At 41.1% G+C, this 27,650-nt stretch overlaps 1 protein-coding gene across 7 annotated transcripts in view; it reads left to right on the top strand.

Annotated features, from left to right (window-relative positions):
• ITPK4 (inositol 1,3,4-trisphosphate 5/6-kinase 4) overlaps positions 1 to 27,650 on the top strand; it is a 75,798-nt gene that overhangs the window by 20,906 nt on the left and 27,242 nt on the right. For all 7 annotated transcript variants that reach the window (XM_088964057.1, XM_088964061.1, XM_088964059.1 and 4 more), the window contains 4 exons: positions 4,057 to 4,148; positions 17,230 to 17,298; positions 18,169 to 18,371; positions 22,363 to 22,516. In XM_088964057.1, the coding sequence (XP_088820183.1) occupies positions 4,057 to 4,148; positions 17,230 to 17,298; positions 18,169 to 18,371; positions 22,363 to 22,516 (518 nt within the window). The remainder of the gene's footprint in view (positions 1 to 4,056; positions 4,149 to 17,229; positions 17,299 to 18,168; positions 18,372 to 22,362; positions 22,517 to 27,650) is intronic.

Below are 27,650 nucleotides of genomic sequence, written 5' to 3'. Positions count from 1 at the left end.
TAGGGCCCCCAAGCATCGGTATGCACAATCTCAAGAGGAAGGTTGCTTCTTTTATTACTTAAAGGATAAGATGATCTACTATGTTTTGCAAGTTCACAACTTTCACATTTTAACCCAGACACTTCTACTGACCCAAACAAGTTTGGAAAAAGACTCTTTAAAGACCCAAAAGATAAATGACCTAAGAGGTTGTGCCAAAGCATAATCTTACTACAAGACTGAGAAACAAACAATTTCCCTACTTCACTCTGCTCCCCCTGTGAATGTTCCAACAGGTAGACTCTGTTCATTTCACAACCAATACCAATCACCTTCTTCGTTTCCAGATCCTGAAAAATACACTGATCAAGAAAAAATGTTACCGAATAGTTTTGACTTTTAGTAATACTACTAACTGAAAGTAAGTTAGCACTCTACTTGGGAACATGCAAAACTGAGGATAGGGTGATGGTATCTGATAATCTGATGTCTCCCTTGCCAGAAATTGGTACAAGAGAGCCATCATCAATAGAAACTTGTCTCTCCCAGAGGATAAACAATAGGTGCTAAATAGAGTAGATATGCTGGTCATATGATCTGAAGCACCTGAATCTATTACCCAGGAAGGTCTAGTTTTACCTGGGACAGAAGCATCGCAAGCAGTAGCTCTTGTACCTGTATGAGCAAGGGCTGAAGTAGGCTGTTGAGCTGATGTAGGCTGAGCTGAATTACTAAATTCATTTTCTAGCTGAGTTAGAGCAGCTCGGACTGCAACTAGGGTATCTAGAGGAGTGCCTCTTGTGCCTAATGAAGCTGTACTATCAGTATTGACAACCATATTGGCATTCCCTTTCTTATTTTTGAGCTTTGTTGGAACTAGATGAGGGTGCAACTTTCAACAGGTGTCCTTAGTATGTTTAGGTTTCTTGCAGTGTTCACATACTAAGTCCTTCTTAGCTTCCTTCTTCTCCTTATCCCCCCTAGATTTAGGTCTAACTGCTGCCAAGGCTCATTTAGAGGGTTATTGTTGCAACATAACCTTTCTCCTAGTTTATTCACTATGCACTAGGGAATAGGCTTGTGATAAAATCACACTATCTCTTGTCAACAACTGCTATCTCACAATATCATATTCAGAATTCAGACCAGTTAGGAACTCAAAAGCTCTGTTAGTTTCAATCTGCTTTCTATATGTTTGTGCATCTTTCCGACTCTCCCACTCAATTGTTTCAAGATGGTCAATTTCATGCCACAGGGATTTTAAGGTTGAAAAGTAAACAAAGACCTGCTTCGCTCCTTGCCTCAGATTTTTAACCTCACATTTTAGCTCATAAGCCCTAGCAACATTAAGGGGCTGAGAGTAGGTTTCCTTCATAACATCCCATATTTCCTTAGCTGTTTTTGGCCCATAAGTAGTTTCGGCTGATGTGTGGCTGCATAGAGTTGCACAACCATGTCATCACCATAAAATTCTCTTGGACCCACCTAGCATATGTAGGGTCCTCCTTGGAGGGTTCCTTTACATCCCCTGGCAAAAAGTTCAATTTTCCTCTACCCCTAATAGCCATCATGGCTGATTGGGCCCATTCCAAGTAGTTTGATCCCTCAAACTTAATAGTTGTAATATGAAAGGTGTTTTCAGTCATGTTAGCTGAACCACCAGTCCTTAGAGCACCTTACCCTTGGTTCTTGTACTCCATTCTAAGTTAAGAAGAGGCTTTAAACTACCGTGACAAGAAAAACTGTATTCCAAGGCTGATAACAGCCGACCTAGGACAATGATTTTGCAGTTAGATAACAGTCAACTACTGTCTCGGGATTGATATCAGTCCTGAGATTTTCTATCTGTACCTCTCTGAATGAATAACAAAGTCCTTTTGAGTATCAATCTCAAGAAAAAGGTACTTACTTTATGAAAAAAAATGCCCAGAAAACTGATTGCTACCTTCAGTCTTCAAACTTGATCAATCGATTACTGTCAGCACCTTGAATCTTAATCAAAGAACCAAGAAAAAGCTGATCGGCACCTCCAATCTTGACCAAGAATTGATCTTGATCACTCAATTCCTACCCGATTCTTCCTGATTACAAGAAGCTCTCTCCAATCTTAGGACAGCTGCTAAAGCCTTCTTGCAACCTCCAAGAATCAGCCGAAGTAAGTATCTTTCTGAACTTTCATCCCTAAACAGTTCTCATGTGGTTGGATGAATTAAATCCACATGAGAAACCCTTGATTGAAGGCTCTGATACCAATTTGAAAGAAGAAGAAGAAGAACTGTTTACTGTATTAGAGCAGTAATCCGGGTTCTAAGAGAAGAAGAAGAGAGAGAGAGAGAGAGAGAGAGAGAGAGAGAGAGGAGAAAAGAAAGAAGTGATTCAGTAGTTAATGATCTGCCGCCCCATACACTTCTTTATTTATAGCTTTAGGTTTCTTACAAGAATAGGAAATAAACAAAAATTTTAAACAATAAGACCAGCCGACCCAACTTAAAAGAATTTAGAAACTTCTAATAAAAGAAATTAGAAACAATTAGGTGTGGGTATGAAACCACACACACTACAGCTTGAGTGTGGGTATGGAACCCCAGACTCCTGGCTAACCAACTATTTCTTCACTTGTAATGCTTATTTCTCATTGGTAGTAAATGTGGATTTTACTTATAAAAAAAAATGTTGATTTGATTTTGTATGTTGAAGTTCCCCCAAGGGTCATAGGTTTAATTTTCATACTAGCTATTTTTAAGTCATTTTAATCATAAATATAATATCAAAGCTATTCCTAGTCTATTTTATTAATATTGTAATTATTCTGGTCATTCTTTTTATTTTAATTTATTCCTGATATATAATATCCATTTCCCATTTAAATCTGAAAATAGAACTAGATTCGGATCTAGGTATATCTGATCTGAGTCCACTCTCTATGCAGCCTGTGTGTATGCATTGGAGAGGAGGGTTTCATGCATGTATACGTGCATGCATGCATTTACATGTGCAGGGTCTGCAGGCTAACAGATTGCTGATTGGTCCTTCACTCTGTCTCTCAGTGTGTGTCAGTCAATGGATCAGTGATGGAGAGGCTGTGGTGTCTTGCACATTGTCCCTTTATCACTCCTTCAACCTTTCCCCTCTCTGTTAGTCATCTATTTCCCTGATTCCTTTGTTTCTTAAAGGAGAACATTTTTGTAGAGAAACTGATGTGGGCCCCACAGCTGTGGGGCCACTCTGTCCATAGGGTAGAATGTACCTAGTCTATTTGTTATGTTTTTCTGTTATTCTAGTTGTTATTTACTTTTCAGTTTCATATTGTTAAGTGTTATGATGTAAACACCAAGGGCAGATGTGTCCTTTCCTGTAACTAGCATAACATATAAATATTAAGTTGAAGTGGTGGCGGCAGAAGAGTTAGAATCTGTCCCTCCTTTCAGCAACTTGTGTTCTCTTGCTTCTCTTCTATTCTCTCCTTTTCTCTCATCTTCTCTTCTGTTTTACAAACCTAAAACCTTTTAGGATTCAAGACTGATTACAGTCTTGATCTTCTACATGGTATCAGAGCCTATCTAGGGCTTCTCATGTGTATCTAGTCCAGCCGACCACATGAGAACTAGTAAAGATAATTCTCATACATTCTACTTCATTTCTGAAAATAAATGAAAAAAAGAGAGATATTAAGAGGGAAAAATAACAAAAATATCTTTTTTTTTCTCATTTTGTTACATTGATCCCTGAGTATAGAATGACCTGACACATCTGGTTAAAATTTTATAAAATTCTGTGTGGTTCAGCACTCTTTTTTATGTCATCTCATCTCAAATCCCAAACCAAAATGATAAAAGGTCTTGTCACTGGTCCAAATGGTTTGAAATATGGGTTGGTCTAGTTTTTAAGGCAGTGGTTATAGGATGCATGAATTATTGTATTGATCTCCCTTTTTTGCCACTTATCATGCTTTCAGTGGAGCAGAAGATGGCCTCTCTTGACTTGGCTATGCACATGCATTTTCTTCATTTGCTAAAACAATGTTTTCCTTATGCATTTTCTTCTGCTGTTAAAACAATGTTTTCCTCCTTTATCTAGGTCCTGAAGGTGGTGCTGTGCCAGAAAATTTGAGAATGATGTTTATTAATAAGCTGGAAGAGTTGCTTCTTAGTTTGTGCCGTTTCAATAAGGTACTAAAAAAGATAAGAATTTCCATTCTTTTTCCCATACTGTTCCTACTAGAGGATGAAAGAATCTCGACTTGACTGCTTTTTAACTATTATTTATTTAACACATCAACTTATATCTATACTAGTATAATAGTATAATACCTGATGTTGGTTCAAAGCTATTTGGGGTCTTGGGAGGGGTGGACTCGATACAAACCTAACCATGGGCATTTCTTTTTTGCACTAAGTGGCTGCTATCTGAATCAAACCTACGTTCTTACACTTGTTGACTTGAGATTTTACCATTAGACCAAGCAATGCCCCTTATTACTGAAGTACATTGGCCAAAAAATTTAGAAAAGTGAAGTTAACTTGGGTTTTCTAATGGTTAGATTGAGAGAAATATGATGGCCAAGTTTGGTTATTCTGAAGCTATGAACAAGCTCATGGAGGACGAAGATTTTTTTTTTTTGGATCAATAACTTCAGATTAAATTAAAACATAATAAATAAATTACAATGGAGGAGAGATAAAAACTCTTAACTCTCCCCCAAAATTAATAGAATAGTTACAATTGCGCACAAAACAATTGATTTCTTCCCAACCCTTGTTTTGCCAAAATATCAACAAAACCATTAGCTTTTATTTGATCAGTAACAAATTGACATCATATTAATTAAAAATTAATTACAGCACTGCAGAGAGAGGTCGACTTAACTCTCCCCCAAAGAACAATATAAAAACTTACAATACAGCCATGAACATTTGATCCCTTCCCACCCACTGCTTTGCCAAAGTATCTGCAAAAGCATTTGCCGTTTTCTTCACTCACTGAAACTGGATTTCCAGCCCCCTAGTTAGCCATTTAATTTCCCTTCTCTCATTAGCAAATTTCCACAGTTCATTATCCTTTTGTAGCCAGCTTAATACCAGCTTAGAGTTGCCTTCAACAACAAGCTTTTGTATATTCAGTTCCTTTGTCTTCCTTATACCCTCTAGTACAGCATAAACCTCAGCTCTAAGAGAGTCCCCATCCCCAGTGGGATCTGAATGCATTGCAATCACCTTCCCATTCTCATCTTCTGAAGACACCTCCTACACTTGAAGGACCTGGAATGCCCTCATTGCTTCCACCAAAATTTAACTATATAACACCGAAGCCTGGTGGTGACCACACAGGACACATAGATGAACGAGCAGGAGCAGAGTTTGCCACCTCCATCCAGCTGTTCGGCAACATCCCCATAGAGACATTATCAAACAGGTCCATTGATTTCAACCAATGCACCACCGTAACTGTTATTACTTCAATAATACCTTCTTTATTCCTTTCACTTTCAGAGAATGTCCTGGGATTCCTTTCCTCCCATAAAGTCCAGCATATGGCAGCCTGCATACACCTCTACATACTCCGTCCCCTTTTCTTTGGCCATCTAAGAAAGAGGAATTAAACAAGCTTTGAATATCTGGTGGTGGGTTCCAGCTGCAACCAAATGGAGAAAGAAATCAGTCCCAAATATCAGAAGCAATAGGGCAAGAAATTAATAAATGGTAGGAGCTTTCACCATTAGCCTTGCAAAGAATGCACAAATTAGGAGACAAGCACCAAAAAAGGCCTTTTAACAAAACTAATTCTCACATCCATGCCTTATGTCAACCATTTAAATTTCTTCCTTTCATTGCAAGGTTCAAAATATCGATACAGCCCGATACGCTGGTAGGGGCTTATCGGGCTGTATCTTGGCTTGCTCTTCTTTTTTTTTTTAAGTTTTTCTTTGAAACTTGTTCAGGGGAGTTGGTTAAAGGCCCATCTACCCCCTGAAATAGGTGGGACCCCAAAACACCTTGTGTACGGGCGTATCGGGGGGCCCCTGATATGTGACAAAATTTTAATCCTTGTTTCGTTGTTATAATTCCATAGTCCAGCTTCTTCCTTTTGCAACCATCCCAACACCAACTTTGAATCTCCTTCTATAATCAATTTACTGATGTTCATATCCTTTGGTCTTTGCACTCCTTCTATCATAGCCAATATCTCAGCCCTTAATGAATCCCCTTCACCCATTGGCCCTGAAAATAGACCAACAATGCTATCCTCCTCATTCCTGAAAACACCACCAATACTTGAGGACCTGGGTTCTTTGCAATACTCCCATCAAAGTTCAGCTTTATAAATCCATTAAGGATGGGGATTGAAGATAGGAAGAAAAACTTTCCTTTAGGAAGAGGCTGATGAGGCCATTTGTTCATTCTAGAAGGGGTGTTGATTGGAAAAGATTTACATCGGAAGGGGAGAGGAAGTATGTTGTGGAGAGAAAGGAAAACATGAAAGGAAGTTTTTCAGTGTTGATTGAGTTGTTTGGAAATGGGGGAAAACCAATGCTGTGTTCCTCAGAAGGCAGGAGTCAAGGTTGGGAAGAAGTTTCAATGGCTCTCTAGTGAGTTTCCGCTCACCTCGGAAGCCTCTTTGAAGGGGCTTGACCTCCTGAAACAGAAGATGGAGAGAAAAATGGAGAAGGGAAGGAAGGAATAAACTGGACTCAGGGAGAAGAAAATTAAAGGAGAATCATTCATTGCTTTCATTATATGATGATGGCCTTATATAGCTGCCCTACAGGTGTAATATCAGAGGGAATATCCTCTGATTTCTGGGTAACTAACTCTGGCAGATAACATGGATGGAATATCCTCTGGCAGCAGAGTAACCAACTCTGAGTGTAACTAATTCTAGGGCTTTGTCACCTGTTCTCTCTGTCTCCTTGTGAATGGCTGATGGGTGGTGGCCTGCTCCACTTGCCCAGTGGGTTCTAGAAGGGTCTCAACAGTTCCTCCCCTCTTAGCACTGACCTTGCCCTCAAGGTCTAGGTTGGGAAACCTCTCATTCAGCCTTAGATAAGGTTCCCAAGTGGCATCTTCTGGAGGCAGTCCGGCCCATTCAACCTTGTCTTCTGGCACAACCTGCCCTCCTCGCCGAACCCATTGGAAATCCACAATCTTGATAGGCTCCGTGTAAATGTCCCCTTCCTCTGTAAATTGGGGTAAGTTGGATGAGGTAGGGGTATGATTCCCCACAGCTTTCCTGAGAAGTGAGATGTGAAACACCAGGTGAAGCTTCGAGGTAGCAGGGAGGTCCAATCTGTAAGCAACAAGGCCCACTCTCTCCAGCACCTTATAGGGCCCATAGTATCTGGGAGCTAGCTTGTGCCCAGCCCGCCTCACCACTGAGACCTGGCGGTAAGGTTGGAGCTTAAGGTAGACAAAATCACCTACCTGAAACTCTAGTGGGCGGTGGTAAGAGTCATAGTAGACCTTCATCTGTTGCTGGGGTTTAGTCAAATTGGCCTTGAGCAGTCTAAGGATCTCGTCTCTTGCCAGTAGGCGAGTCTCTACTTCTACCACCTTAGCCGACCCAAATTCATAAGGTAATATGGGAGGATGTTCTCTGCCATATAGAGCCTTGAAGGGTGTCATTCTTGCCGCTAATTGCTAAGTCGTGTTGTACTAGTATTCTGCCCATGGAAGCCAGTGGGCCCACTGTTTGGGCTTCTCCTCTATGAAGCATCTCAGGTAGGCTTCTAAGCACCGATTAAGAACTTCAGTCTGTCCATCCATCTGGGGGTGGTAACTTGTGGATGGGTGCAGTTGGGTTCCTTGCAATTGGGAGTATTCCTTCCAGAATGAACTCAGGAAGGCAGGGTCACGGTCCGAGACAATGGATCTTGGTGTCCCATGCAATTTTGCGACATCCCGTATGAAGATGTCAGCCACCGTTGCTGCGGTGTAAGGGTGAGGCAGGGCAGAGAAATGGCTATACTTGGTGAGACGATCAACTACTACCATGATAACCTCATTCCCTAAAGAACGGGGAAGTCCGGTGATGAAGTCCATGGAGAGGTCTTTCCATACTTGCTCTGGAATCTTAAGGGGTTGTAGAAGGCCCGCATGTGACTGTGAGTATTTCTACTGTTGACAGTTTTGGCATTCGGATACATAGTGTAACACGTCCTTGTGCATTCCTACCCAATGGTAGTGGCTGCTGAGCCTCTTTAGAGTCCTTAGCACTCCTGAATGTCCCCCCAATGTGGAATCATGAAACAACTTCAATAGTTCAGTTTTGTGGCTGTAATTTGGAGCAATCACAAACCTGCCCTTAAAGAAGAGGTATGGTCCTACAATTTGGTAACCTGCAATCTGGGAAGGGTCCTGCCTCCATTTTTCCTCAATGTCCTGCAGCTGCGGGTCAGACCTTGCCTCTTGCCATATAGCTTCAAACAAGGGAAAACTGGGCTGAGAGTAGGTTAGTTGGGTCAGCTCCTCTACCCGTGATAAGGCATCAACTACCCTGTTGGCGGGCCCGGGTTTATACTCTATTTGGTAGTCGAAGCCCATCAGTTTACTAAGCCACTTTTGCTGCTCCGGGGTGTGCACTCTTTGTTCTACTATATACTTCAGACTTCGTTGATCTGATCTTATGATAAATTGTCGTCCCAATAGGTATGTATGCCATTTCTGGACTGCCATTACCACTGCCATCATCTCCTTGACATAAGTGGACTGGTTCTGGTGAGCGGCTAATAGGGCCTTGCTGAAGTAAGCAATGCGCTGTCCCTTCTGCATCAGGACGGCCCCTACCCCTGCACCTGAGGCATCACACTCTATCTCAAAGGGCTGGGTGAAGTCCGGAAGAGTGAGGACTGGAGGGCTCGAAACTGTTGTCTTCAAGTCTTCAAAGGCCCGTTGGGCCTCATCAGACCAGCTGAAAGAATCCTTCAACATACGCGTTAGAGGGGCAACCATGAGCCCATACCCCTTAATGAAGCGCCTATAGTACCCGGTAAGCCCAAGGAAACCCCTAAGAGCCTTTACAGTGGTGGGCTTGGGCCATTTTTGGATGGCATCTATCTTTTCTGGGTTTGCCATGACCCGCCTTGCTGCAACCACATGGCCTAAGTATTGTATCTATTTTTTTCCAAAAGAACACTTGGTCATTTTGGCATGTAACTGAAGCTCCCTTAGAGTGGTGAGGGTAAGTTTCAGATGTTCCTAATGGGTGTCCCAATTGTTGCTGTAAACCAGAATGTCATTGAAGAATACTAAGATAAATTGCCTTAAGAATGGCCTGAAAATGTCATTCATGAGGGCCTGGAAGGTGGAGGGGGTGTTGGTGAGTCCAAACGGCATAACCAGAAACTCATAATGGCCATCGTGGGTTCTGAAGGCTGTCTTGTGGATGTCGGCCTGGTGAACCCGGATCTGATGATACCAGGATCGCAGTCAAGTTTGGAGAACACCTGTGCTTCTCCTAACTCGTCCGGCAGTTCATCAATGAGGGGTATTGGGAACTTGTCCTTCACTGTAATCTGATTCAGGGCCCGGTAATCTATACAAAACCGCTAACTACCATCCTTCTTTTTTACTAGGAGTAAAGGGGATGAAAATGGGCTGGTGCTGGTCTGTATATCCCCTTGTTCATTAGCTCTCTTACCGCCTTCTCAATTTCTAGCTTATGGAAATAGGGGTATCTATATGGCCTCACATTGGTCGGTTTAGAATCTGGTAAGAGGGGTATCTGATGGTCTTGGGCCCGGGGTGGAGGTAATTGGCTTGGTTCCTTGAACACATCACCAAACTGATCGAGTATCGATCGTAGTGCCTCGTGTTGGGTTTCCGTGGGTTGGTCACAGCCTTGATTGTTTAAAGTTGGAACTTTGGGCTGCATGCCTAAGTGCATAAATAAGGGCTGTCCAGTATCCTTGGAGGCCCGTAACATGGAAGCTATAGTATCACCTTGGGGACTAGGAGGCCGCACCCCTTGTAGATGGCAAGTCTGACCATCGTGATAAAAGTCCATTGTCATTTTGGCCCAATCACAAAGTGCAGGCCCTAGGCCACGTAACCAATGAATTCCCAGAATAATAACAGCCTCTGAGAAATCCAATGGGTGGAGATCTACCACGAAATTGTGGCCTCGTATAAGGAACTTTTCCTTCTTGCACACACCATCACATAACATCTGACTTTTATTAGCCACCTAGATCGAAAAGAGTGGAGTGGGTTGTATAGTCATACCTAGTTGCCTTGCTAATCGGCAAGTGATGAAATTCAGGGTACAGCCACTGTCAATCAAGATCATCAAAGATCGGCCCACCAACCTTCCTTCTACTCGCATGGACTGAAGAGGGTTGAGGCTCATGAGGGCGTGTAAGGAGATCTCGGCTCCAACAGGTTCAGGTTCATCTGAGATCAGTTCACAGTCTTCTATGTGTTCTAGGGTGGTCCCCTCCGGTTCTTCCTATGTCTGAAGGAGAAACACTCGCTGGACTCTGCACTTATGGCCCGGTCCAAACTTATCACAATTGTAACAGAGGCCCTTCTCGCGTCGGGCCTGCATCTCAGCCCACGAGAGGTGTTTGAAGGGCACAATGGGCCTGGGCAAAATGGGCTTCTGAGAATCCCCAACTTGTTTCATGGGTTGCTGTTTGGCCCGCTGGGGAACCCTCACATTTGGGTAGGATAGCTTGCTGGTTCTGCGCATACTATCAATCTTCTCTTCTTGCAGGCGAGCCATACCCACTGCTGCCATGACTGTCGTTGGTCGAAGAGCTTCACTTCCAGGCGGATGTCTTCTCTGAGACCTCCCACAAAACACCCTACCAAGGCCTTCTCCGGCCATCCATGTACCCTGGTCGCCATTCTTTCGAACTCGAGCTGGTAGTCTGCTACCGTCCCAGTCTGTTTTAGTCGAGTGAGGAGTTTGTCGTAATCCACTAACGCCATCGGCCCAAAATGGATGCACAGAGCTTCCGTGAACTCCGCCCAAGTTACCTGAGGATGGGTTTGTCGATACCACTAGAGCCAGAGAATAGCGTCTCCTTCTAGGTGAATGGAGGCGATGGCGACGCACTGGTGTGCAGGGGTTTCATGTTACTCGAAGAATCTCTTTGCTCTGAAAATCCAAGGAATGGGATCTCCACTGGAATAGTTGGGGAAATTGATTTTAGTGACCTTTCTGGCGGGGTAATACCCAGTTCCTTGGCTACCGGAAGCAGAGGCGTCAGCCCCTGCTGGATGACTGGTCTCGCCGGACTGTTGTTGAGAGGCGAGGTTAGAGATGACCACCTTGAGATCCCTGAGTTCGTTCAGTACCTGGTGGAACCCAATCTCAAGTTGGTCGACTCTATCTTCCATGGTAGAGGATCTTGTCTGCGGCATAGCTGGTCTGCGACTTGGCTCTGATACCAACTTGGTGAGTTTCTGCTCACCTCGGAAGCCTCTTCGAAGGGGCTTGACCTCCTGAAACAGAAGATGGAGAGAAAAAAGGAGAAGGGAAGGAAGGAATAAACTGGACTCAGAGAGAAGAAAATTAAAGGAGAATCATTCATTGCTTTCATTATATGATGATGGCCTTATATAGCTGGCCTACAGATGTAATATCAGAGGGAATATCCTCTGATTTCTGGGTAACTAACTCTGGCAGATAACATGGATGGAATATCCTCTGGCGGCAGAGTAACCAACTCTGAGTGTAACTAATTCTGGGGCTCTGTCGCCTGTCCTCTCTGTCTCCTTGTGAATGGCTGATGGGTGGTGGCCTGCTCCACTTGCTCAGTGGGTTCTGGAAGGGACTCAACACTCTCCATGAGTATTTGAAGTGTTTATAGACGTTTCATTTGACATTTGGGACTTCACAAGACAAGGAGTATTACCTTGTCATGGAAAATCCTGTTGAATGGGAGAACACTATGGTGGTAGGCAGAAATGTCATATTCAAAATAGTGCATAATCAGCATAAGGAGCATTGGGTGGTGTCGACCAAGCAGGATGTGAAGAGATTCGAAAGAGATTGCTGAAGTAATTTCCTGGTTTTCCAAGCTAGTAGGTGTGCTTTGATCACCCCTTTTGAGAGGAAGAAAGCTATCTTTGATCTACTCGAAGATGCTGTGGAGTTAGAAGCTGAAACTGTTCATACTCAAGTTGGCCAAGTGATGATCTCAAAGTGGTGTATTCTTTCCAACTTGTTGCAGAGAGGAAGACGAAAGGGTAGAGCAAGAGGTGCTACATGGCAACGTGGACCACGTGGTGCTTTCAAATGAAAACAGGGTTAACAGAGAAGTAGTAGAATCACCTATGGGCAGAGAAGCTGCACTCCAGAATTCCTTTAAATGATCATTCTCATATAAGTGTGCAGTCGATGCTTGGCTGCTTGTATACTCAGGTTTTGACAAAAGAGAAAGGAGCTGAATTGTCTCTGGAGGTGTTAGCGTAAGCGTTAGAAAAAATCATGTGAGACTTAATGCAACAGAAAATTTTGAGGCTGCAATTTCTTTTAAAGAGGTCTTACGGGCTTCCAAGGTGAGGAATATGAATGTAATCTAATTTCTGGGATGTTCTTGAAATTCAAGAATGTAATCTTGAGAATGTTTTGTAATTGGTCTTTGGTTTCCTCTCAACACCAGACCGTCTGTAATGACTTATTTTAATGAAATTTTCTTGCTATTATAAAAAAAAAGTTGAGGAAGACGAATAGCCAGGAGGAAAAGGGTAGTGCAATGCTAGGTGGGGTTCTCGATTCAGGGTCTAGGGTAATGAGGGGTGGTTTCATGTGAAGAGGATGGTTGGACCCAATGTTTAGAATGGGAAGCTGTTGGGAATACTGGATACATAATGTTTTAAGTTTTCATGTGTGACCAAGAGGTCTTAATGGGCGGGCAGGTGCTTTGAGAGAAGGGGCTTTTGGGTCAATTTAAAAAGTAGCAGAGGCGGAAATATCAGAACACTTTTTTAAGATCGAATAAAGCAAATTGGGGACGTTTGAAAGTGTTGGCAGAGGGTGACAAGCGGCATTTGGAGAAGGAAAAAATGAAAATGGGGTGGTGACCAAATTTGTTTGAGGGTGATGAAAGGCATCTGGGATGTTCTTCCTTGTTTTCTGCCCTTTGTCAGGTATAATTTGTGTTCTGGAAATATGGTAAGGTTCTGAGAGCATGTGTGGGTGGGGGAGGCATCCCTTAAGGATCAATTTCCTTCCCTCTTTACCCATTCTAGGTACAAAAACTTTACTACCTCGTCTTTTGTTTCTTTTGTTGGCTCAGGACATCAAATTAATTGGGAATTGGGGCTCAGACGAGGTCTCAGAGACTCTGAGTTGGATTTGGTGGGGTCCCTAATTCAGGTTCTTCAAAAGGTTTTCTTAGATCCGTCAAAGGGGGATTCCCGAATTTGGACCCTTTCTTCTTCTGCTTCCTTCAGTTATGCCTCCTTTTTCAATGCCCTGGCCCCTTCTTCTGTTTCTCCCGCCCTTCCTTTCCCTTCTAAAGAGGTGTGGGGAAGTCCGGTCCCACCTAGGGTCAGTGCTCTGTGTTGGGAAATAGCTTTGGAAAGAATTAATACCTGCGATCTTCTTCTTCAAAAAAGAAGCCTTTTTGGTGCTTGTCCCCACATTGGTGTTCCCTTTGTAAAGCTGATGGTGAGTCTTGCTTTCATTTACTTATATCTTGCCTTTTATTTCTTCCTATTTGGGAGTGGTTTCTCTCTTTATTTGGTTGCAGGTGGACTCCTCCATCTAGCATTCACAGTCTCTTCAACTATGCAGTTGGTAGCTGGATCAAAAAGAGGGGAAAAATCTTGTGGAGATGCACTAAGGCAGCAGTTTGTTGGACAATTTGGGAGGAAAGGAATCAAAGGATATTTGCGGAAAAGGAAAGAAGCAGGGACACAATTATAGAAGTAATATCCATGAGGGTAGCACAATGGGTAAAAACAATGAATCTTTTTGGGGATGCTTCAATAGAGACCATCATGAATAATTGGCAGGAAATAACAGTCTCAGCTCCTAGCAGAATCAATGTCCATCCGATGTGGCTCCCTCCAATGGAAGGCTTTATCAAACTCAACTTTGATGGGAGCAGTGAAGGAAACCCAGAGCCATCAAGGGTTGGTGGTGTGTTCAGAACAGAGGCAGGTTCAGTTATGGCTCTTTTCTCGGGACCAATTGGAGTTGGAGATTCCTTGAGAGCAGAAATTTTGGCCCTACTGGAGGGGGTCAAAAGGGCTAAGGAGTTAAATATAAGTAAGTTGATTATAGAAGGAGATTCACTGGTGGTAATTGGCTGGATAGAGAAGTCAAACTATGAGTTATGGTTTTTCATTAATGAAACAAGGCATTTTAAGTGGCTGACCACCCAAGGAATGGATGTGCATGTCTGGTGGGTCAAAAGATGTGCTAACTCATTTGCAGATGCTTTGGCCAAACAGGGGGTGGGAAGAAGCCAATTGTTTTGGGATACTATGCAATTTTATTGTTGGGGGGTGGTAAGAGGGTTTACCTCCCCCCCACCCTTGTATTTTAATCTTTTTTATATAATTAATGAAAGCTTTTGTTACTGATAAAAAAATGTTGAGGCAATGAGGTAATTCGTTCTTCGGTTGGATTTCCAGTTGATGATGGACCTGCTGATGGTCAAGAAATTTCGGGCTCTCCTCAGGATCCAAATACCAAGATTGCGGATGGTGGTTTGGTTGAGGAGGCGTCCTCCTGTGATGTTTCAGATGGCATCAAGAACCAGGATACAATTACTTTGTTGGGTGGCAAGAATGTGAGCAGTTTGCTTGAGAGGGACAAGGAAAGTAGTGGAAATGTTGAAGTGGAAGAGAACATCTTTGACAATCAGGTAGAGTGTCTGGAATTGATTGACACTGTAAGTTGCTTCGAGGTGGTGGTTGTGCAGCTAGGAGTAGATTGGGAAGAAAGGTTTCTGGATTCCAGGGTGAGGTACCCCCAAATGAGGTTATTGTGATTTCAGTGGTTGAGACGGAGGTGTCTGGAGTGTCGAAGCTGTCAGATACAGAGGTGGGAAGAGAAAATTTGGAACTGTTAGGTTCAAAAGGTTTATTACTGGAAAAATATAGGGCCAAACATTTAGATGATAAAGAAGATTCGAAGAAGAGAAAGAGAATGAAGATGTGCGAGATGAAGACATGATGTTGGATGACAACTCATGTTGTGAAGGGATTAGTTGATAGAGTGGTGGAGACAGAAGTTGAGGTTGGTAAAATTCTGGGTCTTTTCTGTGGGTGGGGAGGATTTCACAAGGAAAGTGTTTAAAGAGGTGGAGGAAAGGAAGAAAGGCAATAAAGACTGGATGATACTCTTATTTCTAAGAATTTTTCTGAGGATAGCGCAAGGGATAATGCAAGTAAGGTGGTTTCTGATAGGAAGGCAGTTGAATCTAGTCTTTCTGTAGTTAGGCGTTTTCAAAGTCAAAGAAGCCAAAAAAGTCAAAGGGACATCCATACAGTGATTCAAAAGGTGCGCCTAGGCACATAGGTGTGGCGCATTTTAGGGTGTGCACCTTACTTAGGTCCTAGGCACAACACTTTCAAAAGGCGCATGCCTGGTGCACCTTGCACTTCAGTCCAGAGGCAGGCCTTTTGAAAATTTGTGCATCTGTGCATTTTAGGGTATGCACCTCACCTAGGTCCCAGGCACAACACTTTTAAAATGCGTGCACCTCGTGCCCCTTTCCTCGAGGGACTTGGTACAAAGGCGGCTTGTAGAATCAGGAATGCATAATGTTTAGCATCACATTAGCTATTTGAAGTAATGCAATTGGGAAAAAAAATAAAGAGATTAAGAGTTTACATGCGTGAATATGTTTTATATGTAATTACACTTTCATCATTTTCCAACATTGAATAAAATTCTCTCCTACCATTGGCAATAGCATGAAAAAACCTCGTATTTTAAGAAATCAAAAAAAGAAAAAACCTTGTATTTTATCCCCCTCTTTAATCCATCTAACTCTAGACTTCTGCCTCCAACTTATTTCTCTTCTCAACAAAGTATCCTCCAAGTCTTTCTTTAAAGTTAGTCTCTTCCTCTTGTCATACTCATTCAAGGGGCCCAATCCTCCCCTCCTATCAATTTCCTCTGTTTGATTGATAAAATGTTCTTTTCTTTCCTCCTATTTCCCAAAGTGTATTTTATTCCACTCTTTGATTTTGCCTTCAAATCTAGCAATTTCCTAAAGAATCACATACTCTCCCATTTAAAATATGTTTATTGCTCACACCACAACTTCACCTTTTTACATAATCTGGATGACCACCCACGTTAGTCAATAGCCAAACAAATCCATCATTAGCATTCTTCAGTTTTATTGAAACTGTAAAACAGCCCACCAACTCTTCGAGACATTCTACTGTATCCTCTTGTCATAATGTTATTATTCCCCCTGAAGCTCCTAACCCATCTTCTATTAATCTCCTGCACCTTAGACTCCTGAATCAACAAAAAAATTGGCTTTTCCCTTTTAAGCACCTCTTTTATTGTCCTTCTCCAGTAGGACCTCCAAGTCCTCTCACATTCCAACTAATTATCTTCATGTTACTTGTTATGAACCCAAATTTCAGACTTCCTTTTCTTCTGCCACCTAGCACTAAATTCTTTTTCACCTTCAACATCATTAAAGAGCTTTTCCCCAACATTTTTACAGATGTTTTTCATGATTTACTTCTAATAATATCTTGTAGATGTCCCATTTTCTAGGGGACCTAATAAGATATTTTGAGAAGGTTACCAAGCTAAGGTCTGTTGGCTACAATTGGGTCAGACCAATAAGCCCAATTAATAATGAGGTCAATTCTGGGTTGATTACTTATAGACCTTATGGGGCCTTAACAGGGACTTGGTATCTATGTTCTTTAGTCATTTGACTCAATTTAGAGAAAGGTCTACCCTGACAAAGGTTCCAGCTAGCTTGCTGGTAAGGTCCCTTGTTGGCTGTAGTGGGGACTTGGGATCATATCCTGCCTTCACCCAGGGTGCGGGGGTCTTGGGGAATCTGCTCCAGTGTAAGCTGTAGACTGAAACTGCTGGAAACCCTACGTCGAATATAATATACCATATTATTTTTAAGTTGCCACCTTGGAGTGACTGCATTGGACACCTGCAGTTGAATCTGCTCCTTGGTATATGGTTAGTAGTTCCAGACTTCCAGGTTAATACTTAAACTATACTAGTTCCTCAGATGTATATGACGAAATGTAATTTTATGGCACCTGTATTAATGGAATTTCCTTATTCTTGTTCCACTGAATTCAGGCTATCGGTGATGGTGCTTTGACAATTGGTTATGTTATGAAACCTTCTCGTGAAGAAGATTTTGCCAAGGTATGTCCTTTGATAGAAGCAATTAAACTCTGCAAATAATTATCTCTTGTTTAAGTAGATTTACATGGGGAGTGTTCTCTGGTAATGCCACTGGTATACATGACAGATGTACGGGGAGTGGATTTTCTGTTTGCGATGGTCACACTTGTGATAATCACAACTTCTGAGTGTTAAAGGTTGAATTTGCTATATTGGTGCATAATCGTGCTCATGACCAATATTGAGAAGGCTTCTTAATCAATGGATGATTGCTAGATAACTACCTATTTTTCCATGTGGAGGGGTCTTGTGTCCAATCCAAGCCATTCTGGATATTGAACCCTGTAGATTGGTCAAATGTCCACTCTCCTAATCTGGATAAGTTCTATGGGCACCTTTTATTGGAATGGTGGAACTTACCTCGAGTAATACAAGCCATGACAAATTACCATGTTTTAATTTAAAATATACAAAGCAATAAAAAAAATGAAAGTAAAAATAAAAAAAAGTACTCCCAAAAAGGGGATTATTTTTGGCATGTCACAAGGGGGTTTAAGCAGCCCTGTGAATAATTGGAGGCTATAGGAACATTTGGGCTCTTTTGGGCCTAAACCATCTTGCTACATTGAAGATTCTGATTTCTGGGTTGTTTAGACTTCTTCATTGACTCAGCTAACAAATTGTCTGCCTTCGTATTTGTACATATGCACGAATAATTGTGTATAAATATTCTATTTTGGATCAGTAAATTTATATTTCTTACATATGCGTGTGCATATATTTGCATGTACTTTCCTTTGGTTGATGATCTGATTATTTTAATCATCTGATCTGCTTAATTGTTGGCTATATTACCAATGATATATTGAAACTGACACATTTCTCTAACAGCGAGGAGCCTTCCCGATGTGTTGTACTCAAAATGGCTTGAGATTTGTTCCTATGACATTTGATCTTCCTTTAGCATCTCAACTACAAGAGGTTGACGTGGTTCTTCATAAAGCAACTGATGAAATAGTCACCTTTGAGTTGGGAAGTTCTTCAGAATTTTCTAACAAAGTTTGTTACTCTAAGGGCATGCAAGAGCTAGAAAGGTTAAGTTCCAGAAACTGATTAGTTGTCATAGCTGGAAGAAATGTAATGAGTTCATCATATTGCATTTCCATGCATTCTGTTTTCTTTTCTTGCTTGTATCATATTTGATATGAGTTCATCAATATGTGAACTAAAAACTGAAGACAATGGGTGGTTTACAATGGCTCATAGAACATATAATATATACAATAAGACATGAATCTATAGACAAATAAGGGTCCGTTTGGTTCACAGCTGGAATCGGAATCGGAATCGGAATCAAAATCCCTTGGAATTGGAACTGGAATGGTCTATTCCCATAGTCTGTTTGGTTCAGACAGGAATGGGAATGGAAATTGGAATCAGCTGGAATGAGAATGAGATTCCAATTCCACCCAATCAAACAGTTGGAATCGGAATAGTCCACTCTGATTCCGATTCCAGACCCCTATTCCTGTGAACCAAATGGGCCCTAAGTGTTGCATGGACACACCATGTTTGATAATGATTAGCAAGCTGACATAAGTCCACGAGTCAACTCACATACAAGTATGGTTGTCTATTGTTAAATAGGTGAATGCAACGCTCCCATTCTCATAATTAACTGATGTAGGAACTTGATTGTTAGGCTGTTTGGAAGTGATTAGGATTAAGGTTAACAGGCCTGCTCCTGTCTTCATCAGGCATTTTGATAGCAGAAAGGCGATTTTTGATGTTGAGCTTGAGGAAGATATGGTCGATTTGCAGAAAGTAGAGACTTGCGTTGGTCTGGCATTAGTGGAACAATGGAGGGTCATGTGTTTGAGAACATTGCAAAGGCCATTGGAGGGGTGCTAGTTGATATCGATATCCATGATCTTCATGCTGCAAAATTTGGTATCACTGGAGTGAATCTAGAAGCCATTCCCCAATCTGTGAAGCTGCAGTTGGATGGTCTTTGGTACAGGGTTTGGATTGCGTTGGAAGCTGAAGCAATGCTGTGTAGGTGCAACCGGGAATTCATAGATGATGTCGATGTGTTGGGCTGGAGGCCATGTGGAAGAGGAGGAGAGGGAGTGGGAGGAGGTAGGGAGATGGGAAGAGGAAATGACAGAATGTGAGAAGACAATGAATGAGGCTGGGTCGGTTCAAAAGAGTTTTATGGAAGATGAAGGGACAGGGGGCAATCAAAAAGGTTATTTTAGGCAGTGCAAATTGACATACGGATGGACCATGTGGGCAATGCCACTTGGATCGTCGGTTTGGGTCAAGTAGGCCAGATGGCCCAATTGGTGTTGTGCCCATGTTGGTTAAATTGCATGACTGTTCTTTTGGCCACATGATTTCAAAGGGAAGGGTGATCACAGACAGTAACTTGTCCATTTTCTTCCCTTTGGGCTTAGATTGTGTTTCCCTCGAGTTGTGTGAGACAAAGAAGAAAAATAAGCTTGGGTTTGGTCATCTAGAGGAGCTAGATTGGCAAAGGTTGGTGAGACTAAGCGGTTGAAGGCAAAGAAGGTTTAAAAATCTCTTTTCAAGATCTCTCAATTGATTAGGAAAGAGGAAGATTGAGAAATTGGAGTGGGTGACTACAAAGTTCGTTTGCACTGAAGACTTGTGTTCATCAAAATGTCTGAAATGTTTTAAGGACGAAGTAGGCTTAGATAGGATCCTGCTTAACTCTCAAGCTCTATTTACTGGCTACCGACGGTGGTGCCCCTCAAGGCAGGGCTACAGTTAGGGACAATGCTTTGGTATTTGCAACAGGTTTTTCCTCTGTTTCAGATGAGGTTAAGGAAGGTGGTGAATGTGCTCCAGACATTGCTTTGAAAAGTAAGGTGCTTTCCATTGATATTGGCAGTAGGGAGTTGGATTTGGAGATGGGGGGAGAGGCGAGTTTCATTGAACTTGAAAGGTGTGCAACGAGGAAGATTTGAGGTACTTAGTCTTAATAGGAAAATTGGGGGCGGATGTAGGTAGGAGAAGAAGTGAAGGAGTTTTGGAGAATCCTATTACTAACACTTTCAATGCAGGGAGTTGAGAAAATGAAAAGGGTCGGGAAATGGGCAGCTTGTTCATGTGACCAAAGTTTTTCATCGTCTTAAGGGCGGGCTCGTTAGGGACAGTACTTGTTGCAGGTTTAAGAGAATTTACAAGGGGAAGGGATCGAAGTTCAAGGCTAGAGGTCAGATTTCTTTGAAAGATAGAGGCGAAGCAATTTCTTTGGAGTTAGGCTCGGTCAAAAAGACATCAGGTTTAGTTTCATTTAATCAAAAAGTTGAAGTCTTGCCAGGGGAGAAGGGGGAAAGGAATGGAATATAGTTTGCTGAAGAGAACGAAGCTGGAAAGGAGGACATTGAGCAAGTGACTGCTGATAGAGTGGGAAAAAGTGAAAGAAAGGGAGACCTGAAAAAAATTGTAGTCATGGAGGCTCAGGTTAAAGGAAGAATATAACAAATTGAAAGTAGTTGGGGAAGTGGGGTGAGGTTTGGGAGGAAAGTGAAGGGAGGGAAGCAGAACTTGTGGATGAAGAATGATGGGAGGCTGTTGTAGTATCTGCAGATGAGTGGAGAAGGTTAAGAGCTTTAGTTGAAGTTTTGTGATATGGTTGTGTGGGTTTCACCTTTTTTTGTCTTCAAGGATATATTAAAGTTTTGTTTTGTTCCTTTGGATTTCTTTGGGGAAGTCGGGGGTTTTATAGTTGTATCCTGGGCAGTTTTGTTGTGCATTTGGGTGTTTTGTTTCTCCTTTGTATGAAGTTAGGTGTTATCTTAACACCTTAGCAACGATTTTGTAGGGACTTAAAATGAAACTGATTGGTCTAAAGTCCTTGACTCTAGGCATCCCTTCCATTGTTGGAATTAGAGATACGAAAGTTGCATTTGCACTCCTCTCAACCATGTTTTACTGCCAAAATTCATTCATCATCCTCAATGCATACTCTTTTAGCACATACCAATAGTTCTTGTAAAAAGAGATTGAAACCATCAGGGCCTGGGGCCTTGTCACCCTTCATGATACTTACTGATTCCCATACTTCCTTCTCATCAAACTCCTTTTCCATACTTCCCTCTCATCAAATTCCCATCCTCAATACTTTTTACAAATTGAGGTAGAAGTTCCTCCTCCATTTCCTCCATCACTTCTCTTGGATCATCATTGTCTTTGTTTTCGTCCTCCAGTCTAGAGGTGAAATTTTATCTCCTCTTGCCCCTTGCTAGGGCATGAAAGAATGTTATATTCTTATCTCCCTCCTTTAGCCAAATTACTCTTGATTTCTGCCTCCACATAACTTCTTCCATATGAATCACCTCCAAAAGTTCCCTTTCCACACTTTCCTTTTCCCTTTTACCCTCCCTAGAGAGGACATCCCTGCCCTCTAGTCTCTCAAAATTTGCCATTTTTCTAAGTTTAGATTTTTTTGTTTGAAATGTTCCCAAAAACTTCCCTATTCCATACTTTTAAATCCTCCCTTGGAGCCATCAGCTTTCTTATCAGAATGTAACTTGTCTGGGGGTATCTCTATTTTCCATTCACTGTGCTCCCTGCCAACACTTTGTTCATCTTTTCCTGTATCCTAGGAAAGGATTCCTTCACTTGATCATCACCACCTTGAAGAAGAAACTAATGCAATTGGTATTCCCTTTTGTGTTATTTCATGATCAATTGGTGCCGTCTTTTGACTTCTTTTATAGTTCAAAACGACTTGATTTTCCATATCATTGTAACAACACCACCAGCTCCAACAAGAGCATTTTGCTCTTGGGAAAAGCTTTTAGAGGATGATTCTTGTTTTGTTAATTTTCATATTGATGCCATTGTTCTTCTTTGAAGTCACTCAACAGGAGTACTTAGTTTAAATGAAGACATCTCTTATTTTATTTTACTTTTTTTCTGATCAGGTTTGGTTCTTACCATTTTTATGACCCTGATTGCTGTATAGTCAACTTATCTTATGAAACTTGCTATGTATAATTTAGCTTAAATAAGGTGCTACCAGATCCTTTCTAATTGCATTTTGTTTCTATACAGGTATTTCCAAGATCACCCAGACTGTTGTGTAATTGACCCACTTAATAACATTTACCCTGTATTGGATCGGCTAAAGATCCAGAAGATTCTACTTGGGTTGGAGGATCTCAACACAGAAGGTCGCTGTAAAATAAGGGGCCCACATTTTCTAAAGGTTTTTAGTACGAAATGGTATCTATTTGATACTTACATTGCATTTCAAAGATGAAACAAATCATCCTGATGATGAACTTGGTTGTATTGTATAATAATACTTGATGATTCACATAATTCATGTGTATTTTGTTTCATGTAAGTAGTCATCAATTAACTAAGCACTTTATTAAGTGTACTGACAAATTTATAAACCAGGGTTATGACAGCTTATGCAGCATAAAATCATATCCTGGGGAAATTGTTGGATGTGTCTAAACAAGAGATCAACATTCAGAAAAAGAGGGAGAAAGTTGGCTGTTGATGTAGAAATCAAGGAGTTGTATTTGAAAATTTTAATTAGTTTCGGGACCATAGGGTTTATTGTGGCTATAGACACTATTTCCTGGTGATAGGCCTCTATAATTTGTCTGCCCCAATTTCCTCTCCTTTGGTATTTACATTGGAGTTATTGAGTTCTTTTGGCTTCCAATGTTAACATTGGTAAGTCCTAAAGGCCCTGATTACTCATGGGGAATTTGGGAAGAAAGGAGCAATAGGATTTTTGAAAATAAAGCTAGAAATGCTGAAGATCTAACTTCCTACATCACATAGACTAGCAATGGGATGTAGCCTAGCAAAACCACATAGCTCAGCAAAATCAGGGCTCTCTAGAGATTTCTTGTTTAGTGACAATTGTTTGCCTTTGTAATTCTTCCAAGCCACTCTTGTCTTCAGTACATCCTCTCATGTACTTCTGTTTTTTCTATCTTCAATAAAAGTTACCTTTGCTTAAAAAAAAGGGCCCTGATTGCTCAAACAAGTACAGAAATTGGCAATGTGCTGTTGCTCACCATGCCTAGTCTGCTATTGCATCACTTCTAAGTGCTCTTTATTTACTGTATTGATCAAGAAATTGTTAGAATGTAACTACTAGTTCTTGATGTGTATTGAGCCTGAGCCTAAAAAAAGCAAGATGTAAAACAATAAAGAGGAAAAAAAAGGAAACCTGAACTCTCTCTCTCTCTCTCTCTCTCTCTCTCTCTCCCCCTGTTCTGGAGGTAGCATCCCCTCAAAGTGGTGCCTGAGTTGGCCAGAGTCCAACACTACCAGTTTGTGGTGACAGGTTATAGCCATAGTTTTGAAGTCACCAAGGCGAGGCTAGGCAACAGGGGGCGCCTTGTCACCTAGTCACCTAGGCGGGCGCCTAGGCAATGGATTTTTTCAAGTGAAAAATACATATCCTAGGTAGTTCCGTAGGTTCCATAACCATCTTTCCTTAATAACTATCCATAATTTTCATAAGAAAATTATAAACTTCATGTTTATGTCTAGAAAATCAACATCTTTATGAGAAGAAAAATAAGAAAGAAAAGAAAATTCAATAAATACGGGGACTGAACCCCTATTTTTGTTATAGGAAAAGAAGAAAGGAAAAGGTGGAAGATGTGGAGGAAGAAATGTGTTGATTAGACAAAACTTAAAGTTTTTCCCTTATTGGTTCAAATTCTGAAGTCTTTGAGGGTTCAATACAGCAGTTAGCAATGTTTGTGTTGATTAAACCCTAACAAATAAGAAAATAATAAAAAGAAATTAGTTTATAAACACAAAAAATGAATATTTTTGTGTAGTAATGTCTATTTTATAATTATAATCTCAATAAAAAAACAATATAAAAGTATTTTGTAAGACAATATACAAAACTGCTAGGCGACTGGGCGAGGCGAGCCTCCAAGGGCGCCTTTTCACCTCTTCACACTGTAAGCTCACAGCTAAGCTTTGGATTGCTGTTATGAAATATTTTGGAGTTCTTGGTTGCTTTCCTGAGAGAGTGGTTTCTCTTTTCACCTGCCAGCATTTGGAAGGCCTTAGCAAAAGAGGGAAATAATTGTGGAATATGTATGTGCCCTACTGCCATCATGTAGGGAATAAGGCATGAAAGGAAGCCATATTTCTTGGAAGAAAAATTATCTCTCTCTGGGTGGCGGGATAACTTTGATTAAGTCAACATTGGCTAAACTGCTTGTTTACTTTCTGTCTGTGTTTAAAATTCTTGAGGGAGTATGTGGGATTTTGGAAAAGTTAATGAGAAATTTCTTATGGGAACTGGGAGAGGAGAAAAGAGATCATAGAGTCAGGTGGGGTATAGTTACCAAAACCAAAAGTGATGGTGGGATTGCATTAGGTAATTTGCAAATAAAGAATGAATCTCTATTGGGGAAATGGCTTTGAAGATTGACTTTGGAGAGGGATAAATCGTGGGCTCAAGTAGTCTTAAGTATTCATGGGCAAGCGGCGGATGGTTGGGACATAGGAGTATCATCTAGGGCTACAAGAGCTTCTCCTTGGAAATCCATTCATGCCATACTTCCTTCTTTCCTTCCTTTAACCAGGTATGACCTTTGATATGGTAGCCTTGTGAAATTTTGGGAACATGTTTGGGTGGGAAACACACCATTGAAAGAGATATTCCCCTCCTTATATTCCCTTTCACAATTTAAAAATGAGCCAGTCTCCACTTTTCTGACCACTTCTAATTCAACTGTTGATTGGAACTTGGGTTTTAGAAGGGCCCTTAGAGACTTTGAATTGAACCTTATTTCTGACCTGCTCAAAATTCTAGATGAGGTGGGTATTGATCCCTCTAGGAGGGATATTAGGATTTGGGTCCCTTCTCCTTCGAGTGTCTTCTCGTGCTTTTCCTTTTTCAAAGAATTGGCTCATTCCCCACCTGTTTTTGGACTCACCATCTCAGTTTTGGAAGTTTGGAGTAGACAAATCCCTCCTAGAATTAGTGCTTTTTGTTGGGAAGTCTTCTTAGAAAAGTGTAACACTTGCGATCTACTTCAAAGAAAAAGGCCTAATTGGTGTTTATCCCCGCACTAGTGCATCCTTTGTAAGGAGAATGGAGAGACTTGTCATCACTTACTAATATCTTGCCCATTTATTTCAGAGATCTGGTGTTGGTTTTCCTCTCTTTTTGGTTGTAGGTGGACCCCTCCCTCAAATGTACAAAGCTTGTTCCATTCTACTTCAGTTAGGGGGTTGAAGAAGAGAGGGGAAATCTTGTGGAGATGCATAAGAGCAGCTATCTGTTGGACAGTTTGGGAGAAAAGGAATCAAAGGAACTTCCATGGGAAAGAAAGAAATAAGGGTGCCATCATTGAACTGATTTCTATAAGGTTGGCTCATTGGGCTAAGACTATGAAGCTCTTTGAAAATTATTCAGAAGGAGATATCATCAGGAAGCGGAAAGAAGTGGTATGGTCAGCTCCAATGAAGACTTCATCTAACCCAGTTTGGTCTCCTTCAGCTTTGGGGTTCACTAAACTGAACTTCAATGGTGGCAGCGAAGGAAATCCAGGCCCATCAGGTATAGGAGGAGTTATCAGGGATGAAGAAGGTCAGATTATTGCCATGTATTCTGGTTCTATTGGATGGGGGGATTCTCTAAGAGTTGAAATATTGGCTGTTCTGGAAGGGGTAAAAAGAGCCCAAGAGTTGAATATCAGAAAACCGATGGTGGAAGGTGATTCTAAGCTGGCTATCAATTGGCTGCAGAAGGACGATTTCAGTTTGTGGAAATATCTGAATGAGAAAAAGAAAGTTAGACAGTTCACTCAAAACATGGAAATCAAGTTTCAATGGACTAAGAGGAGTGCCAATTCCTTGGCAGATTCATTGGCCAAACAAGGGGTGGGAAGAGTTTTTTTCTGGGCAATATTGTAAACTGAAATGTACCTTCAGGGAGGATTAAGAGATTTTACCCCTCCTCATGTATCTTTTTCTCTTAATATCTATTAATAAAAGTTTCTGTTAATTATCAAAAAAAGGAAGCCGCATTTTTTACTTCAAATATAATTCAGAAGAGGAGGTACTAAATACCAGTTGAAAGGCATATTTTTCTTTGCTGGGAGTTTGTAAACCATTTTCTTCTTCTTCTTCTTCTTTCATGAATCTCTTTTTGTGAACAGAAGTATATATCTGTCATGATTCTGTACATTGCCATTGTACAGTTTCTTATTGTACATGGACTTCATACTTTTTTCATAATAATGAAATACAGTACCTTATTCAACAAAAATTAAGGTAAGAAAACAAATAATAAACCATTCAAAAACAATGCTTTTCTCTTGTAGTGTTTTTTCTACTGGTTCCAAGGTCGAGTTTAAACATGTGATAAACTAAGAGGCCCACTGGTTTCAATGAGGGGTATTTGCTCCAAAAGGGAAGGTCTAGGTCCTAAAAGACTGGGCCAGTCCGGTTAGGCTAGGTCTGGGCCTCCATCACTATCTGTAACAACTACTGGTTTCTTGAAGAAGAGGACATGCATATTTTCTTTTTCCTCAATAAATGAAGACGTAGGTGATAAGGGGATGAGGAGATGTACAGACATTCATAATCCCAAAGTGGCAAAATGACACCAAAGTTCAATGGAAAATAATTAGATCAATATTCTATCCTAGGAATATCAGAACCAGCAAACTCCTCTTGGATTCCTCCTTGGTCTGTCTTTCTGCTGACAAGTAGTAGAAAAGACTTACTTCGCTAATCCCTAATAAAAGTTTCTCAAATGCCATGCACCCTCCACACTAGAAGACAACAGCCTATGTCAACCAGAGATTCTCCCTCTTAAACCAACTTGCTTGAAGCCAGAAGCTGTATGTATTTTGTTTTGTACCCAGGGGGTGGGGGGCTACTTCATATTTTAACTTGTAACCAAAAGAGCTTCTCATATTTTATCTAAAGGATGACAACATCATTTCTTTCCTTTCTGGTGGAAATCAACAAATAAAGAAATGAGGAACAATTTCATTGCATTAAATGGCACCATATTAGATGAAGGCAGTATCTTCACCTATGCATTGCTTAATATATAACCACTTCTACATTGGACCCTTTGTAAATTTTCAGTTGCTTATACAGGTATTAATACCCATACATATCTATGCATGTAAAGGAAAAGTAATTCCTTAACTTGGTTGCGGGAAGGCATAGTTATTCAAAATGATAAAAAGGATGAAAGTATACTGATAACCATTTCCAATAAAAAAATGAAAGTATACTGATAAAAAAGGATAAAGCCATTCTGTTTGAGGAAAAAAGACCCTTAGTATTTCTCCCTCAATTATCCTTTTTTAGTTAAATTAAGAATT

Source organism: Nelumbo lutea, chromosome 1 (genome assembly GCF_056320005.1).
Source record: "Nelumbo lutea isolate HS-2025 chromosome 1, American lotus-T2T, whole genome shotgun sequence".
In the NCBI taxonomy this organism is placed as follows: domain Eukaryota; kingdom Viridiplantae; phylum Streptophyta; class Magnoliopsida; order Proteales; family Nelumbonaceae; genus Nelumbo; species Nelumbo lutea.
The sequence above is the reverse complement of the archived record's forward strand: the minus strand, read 5'-3'. Positions and strand labels throughout refer to the sequence as shown.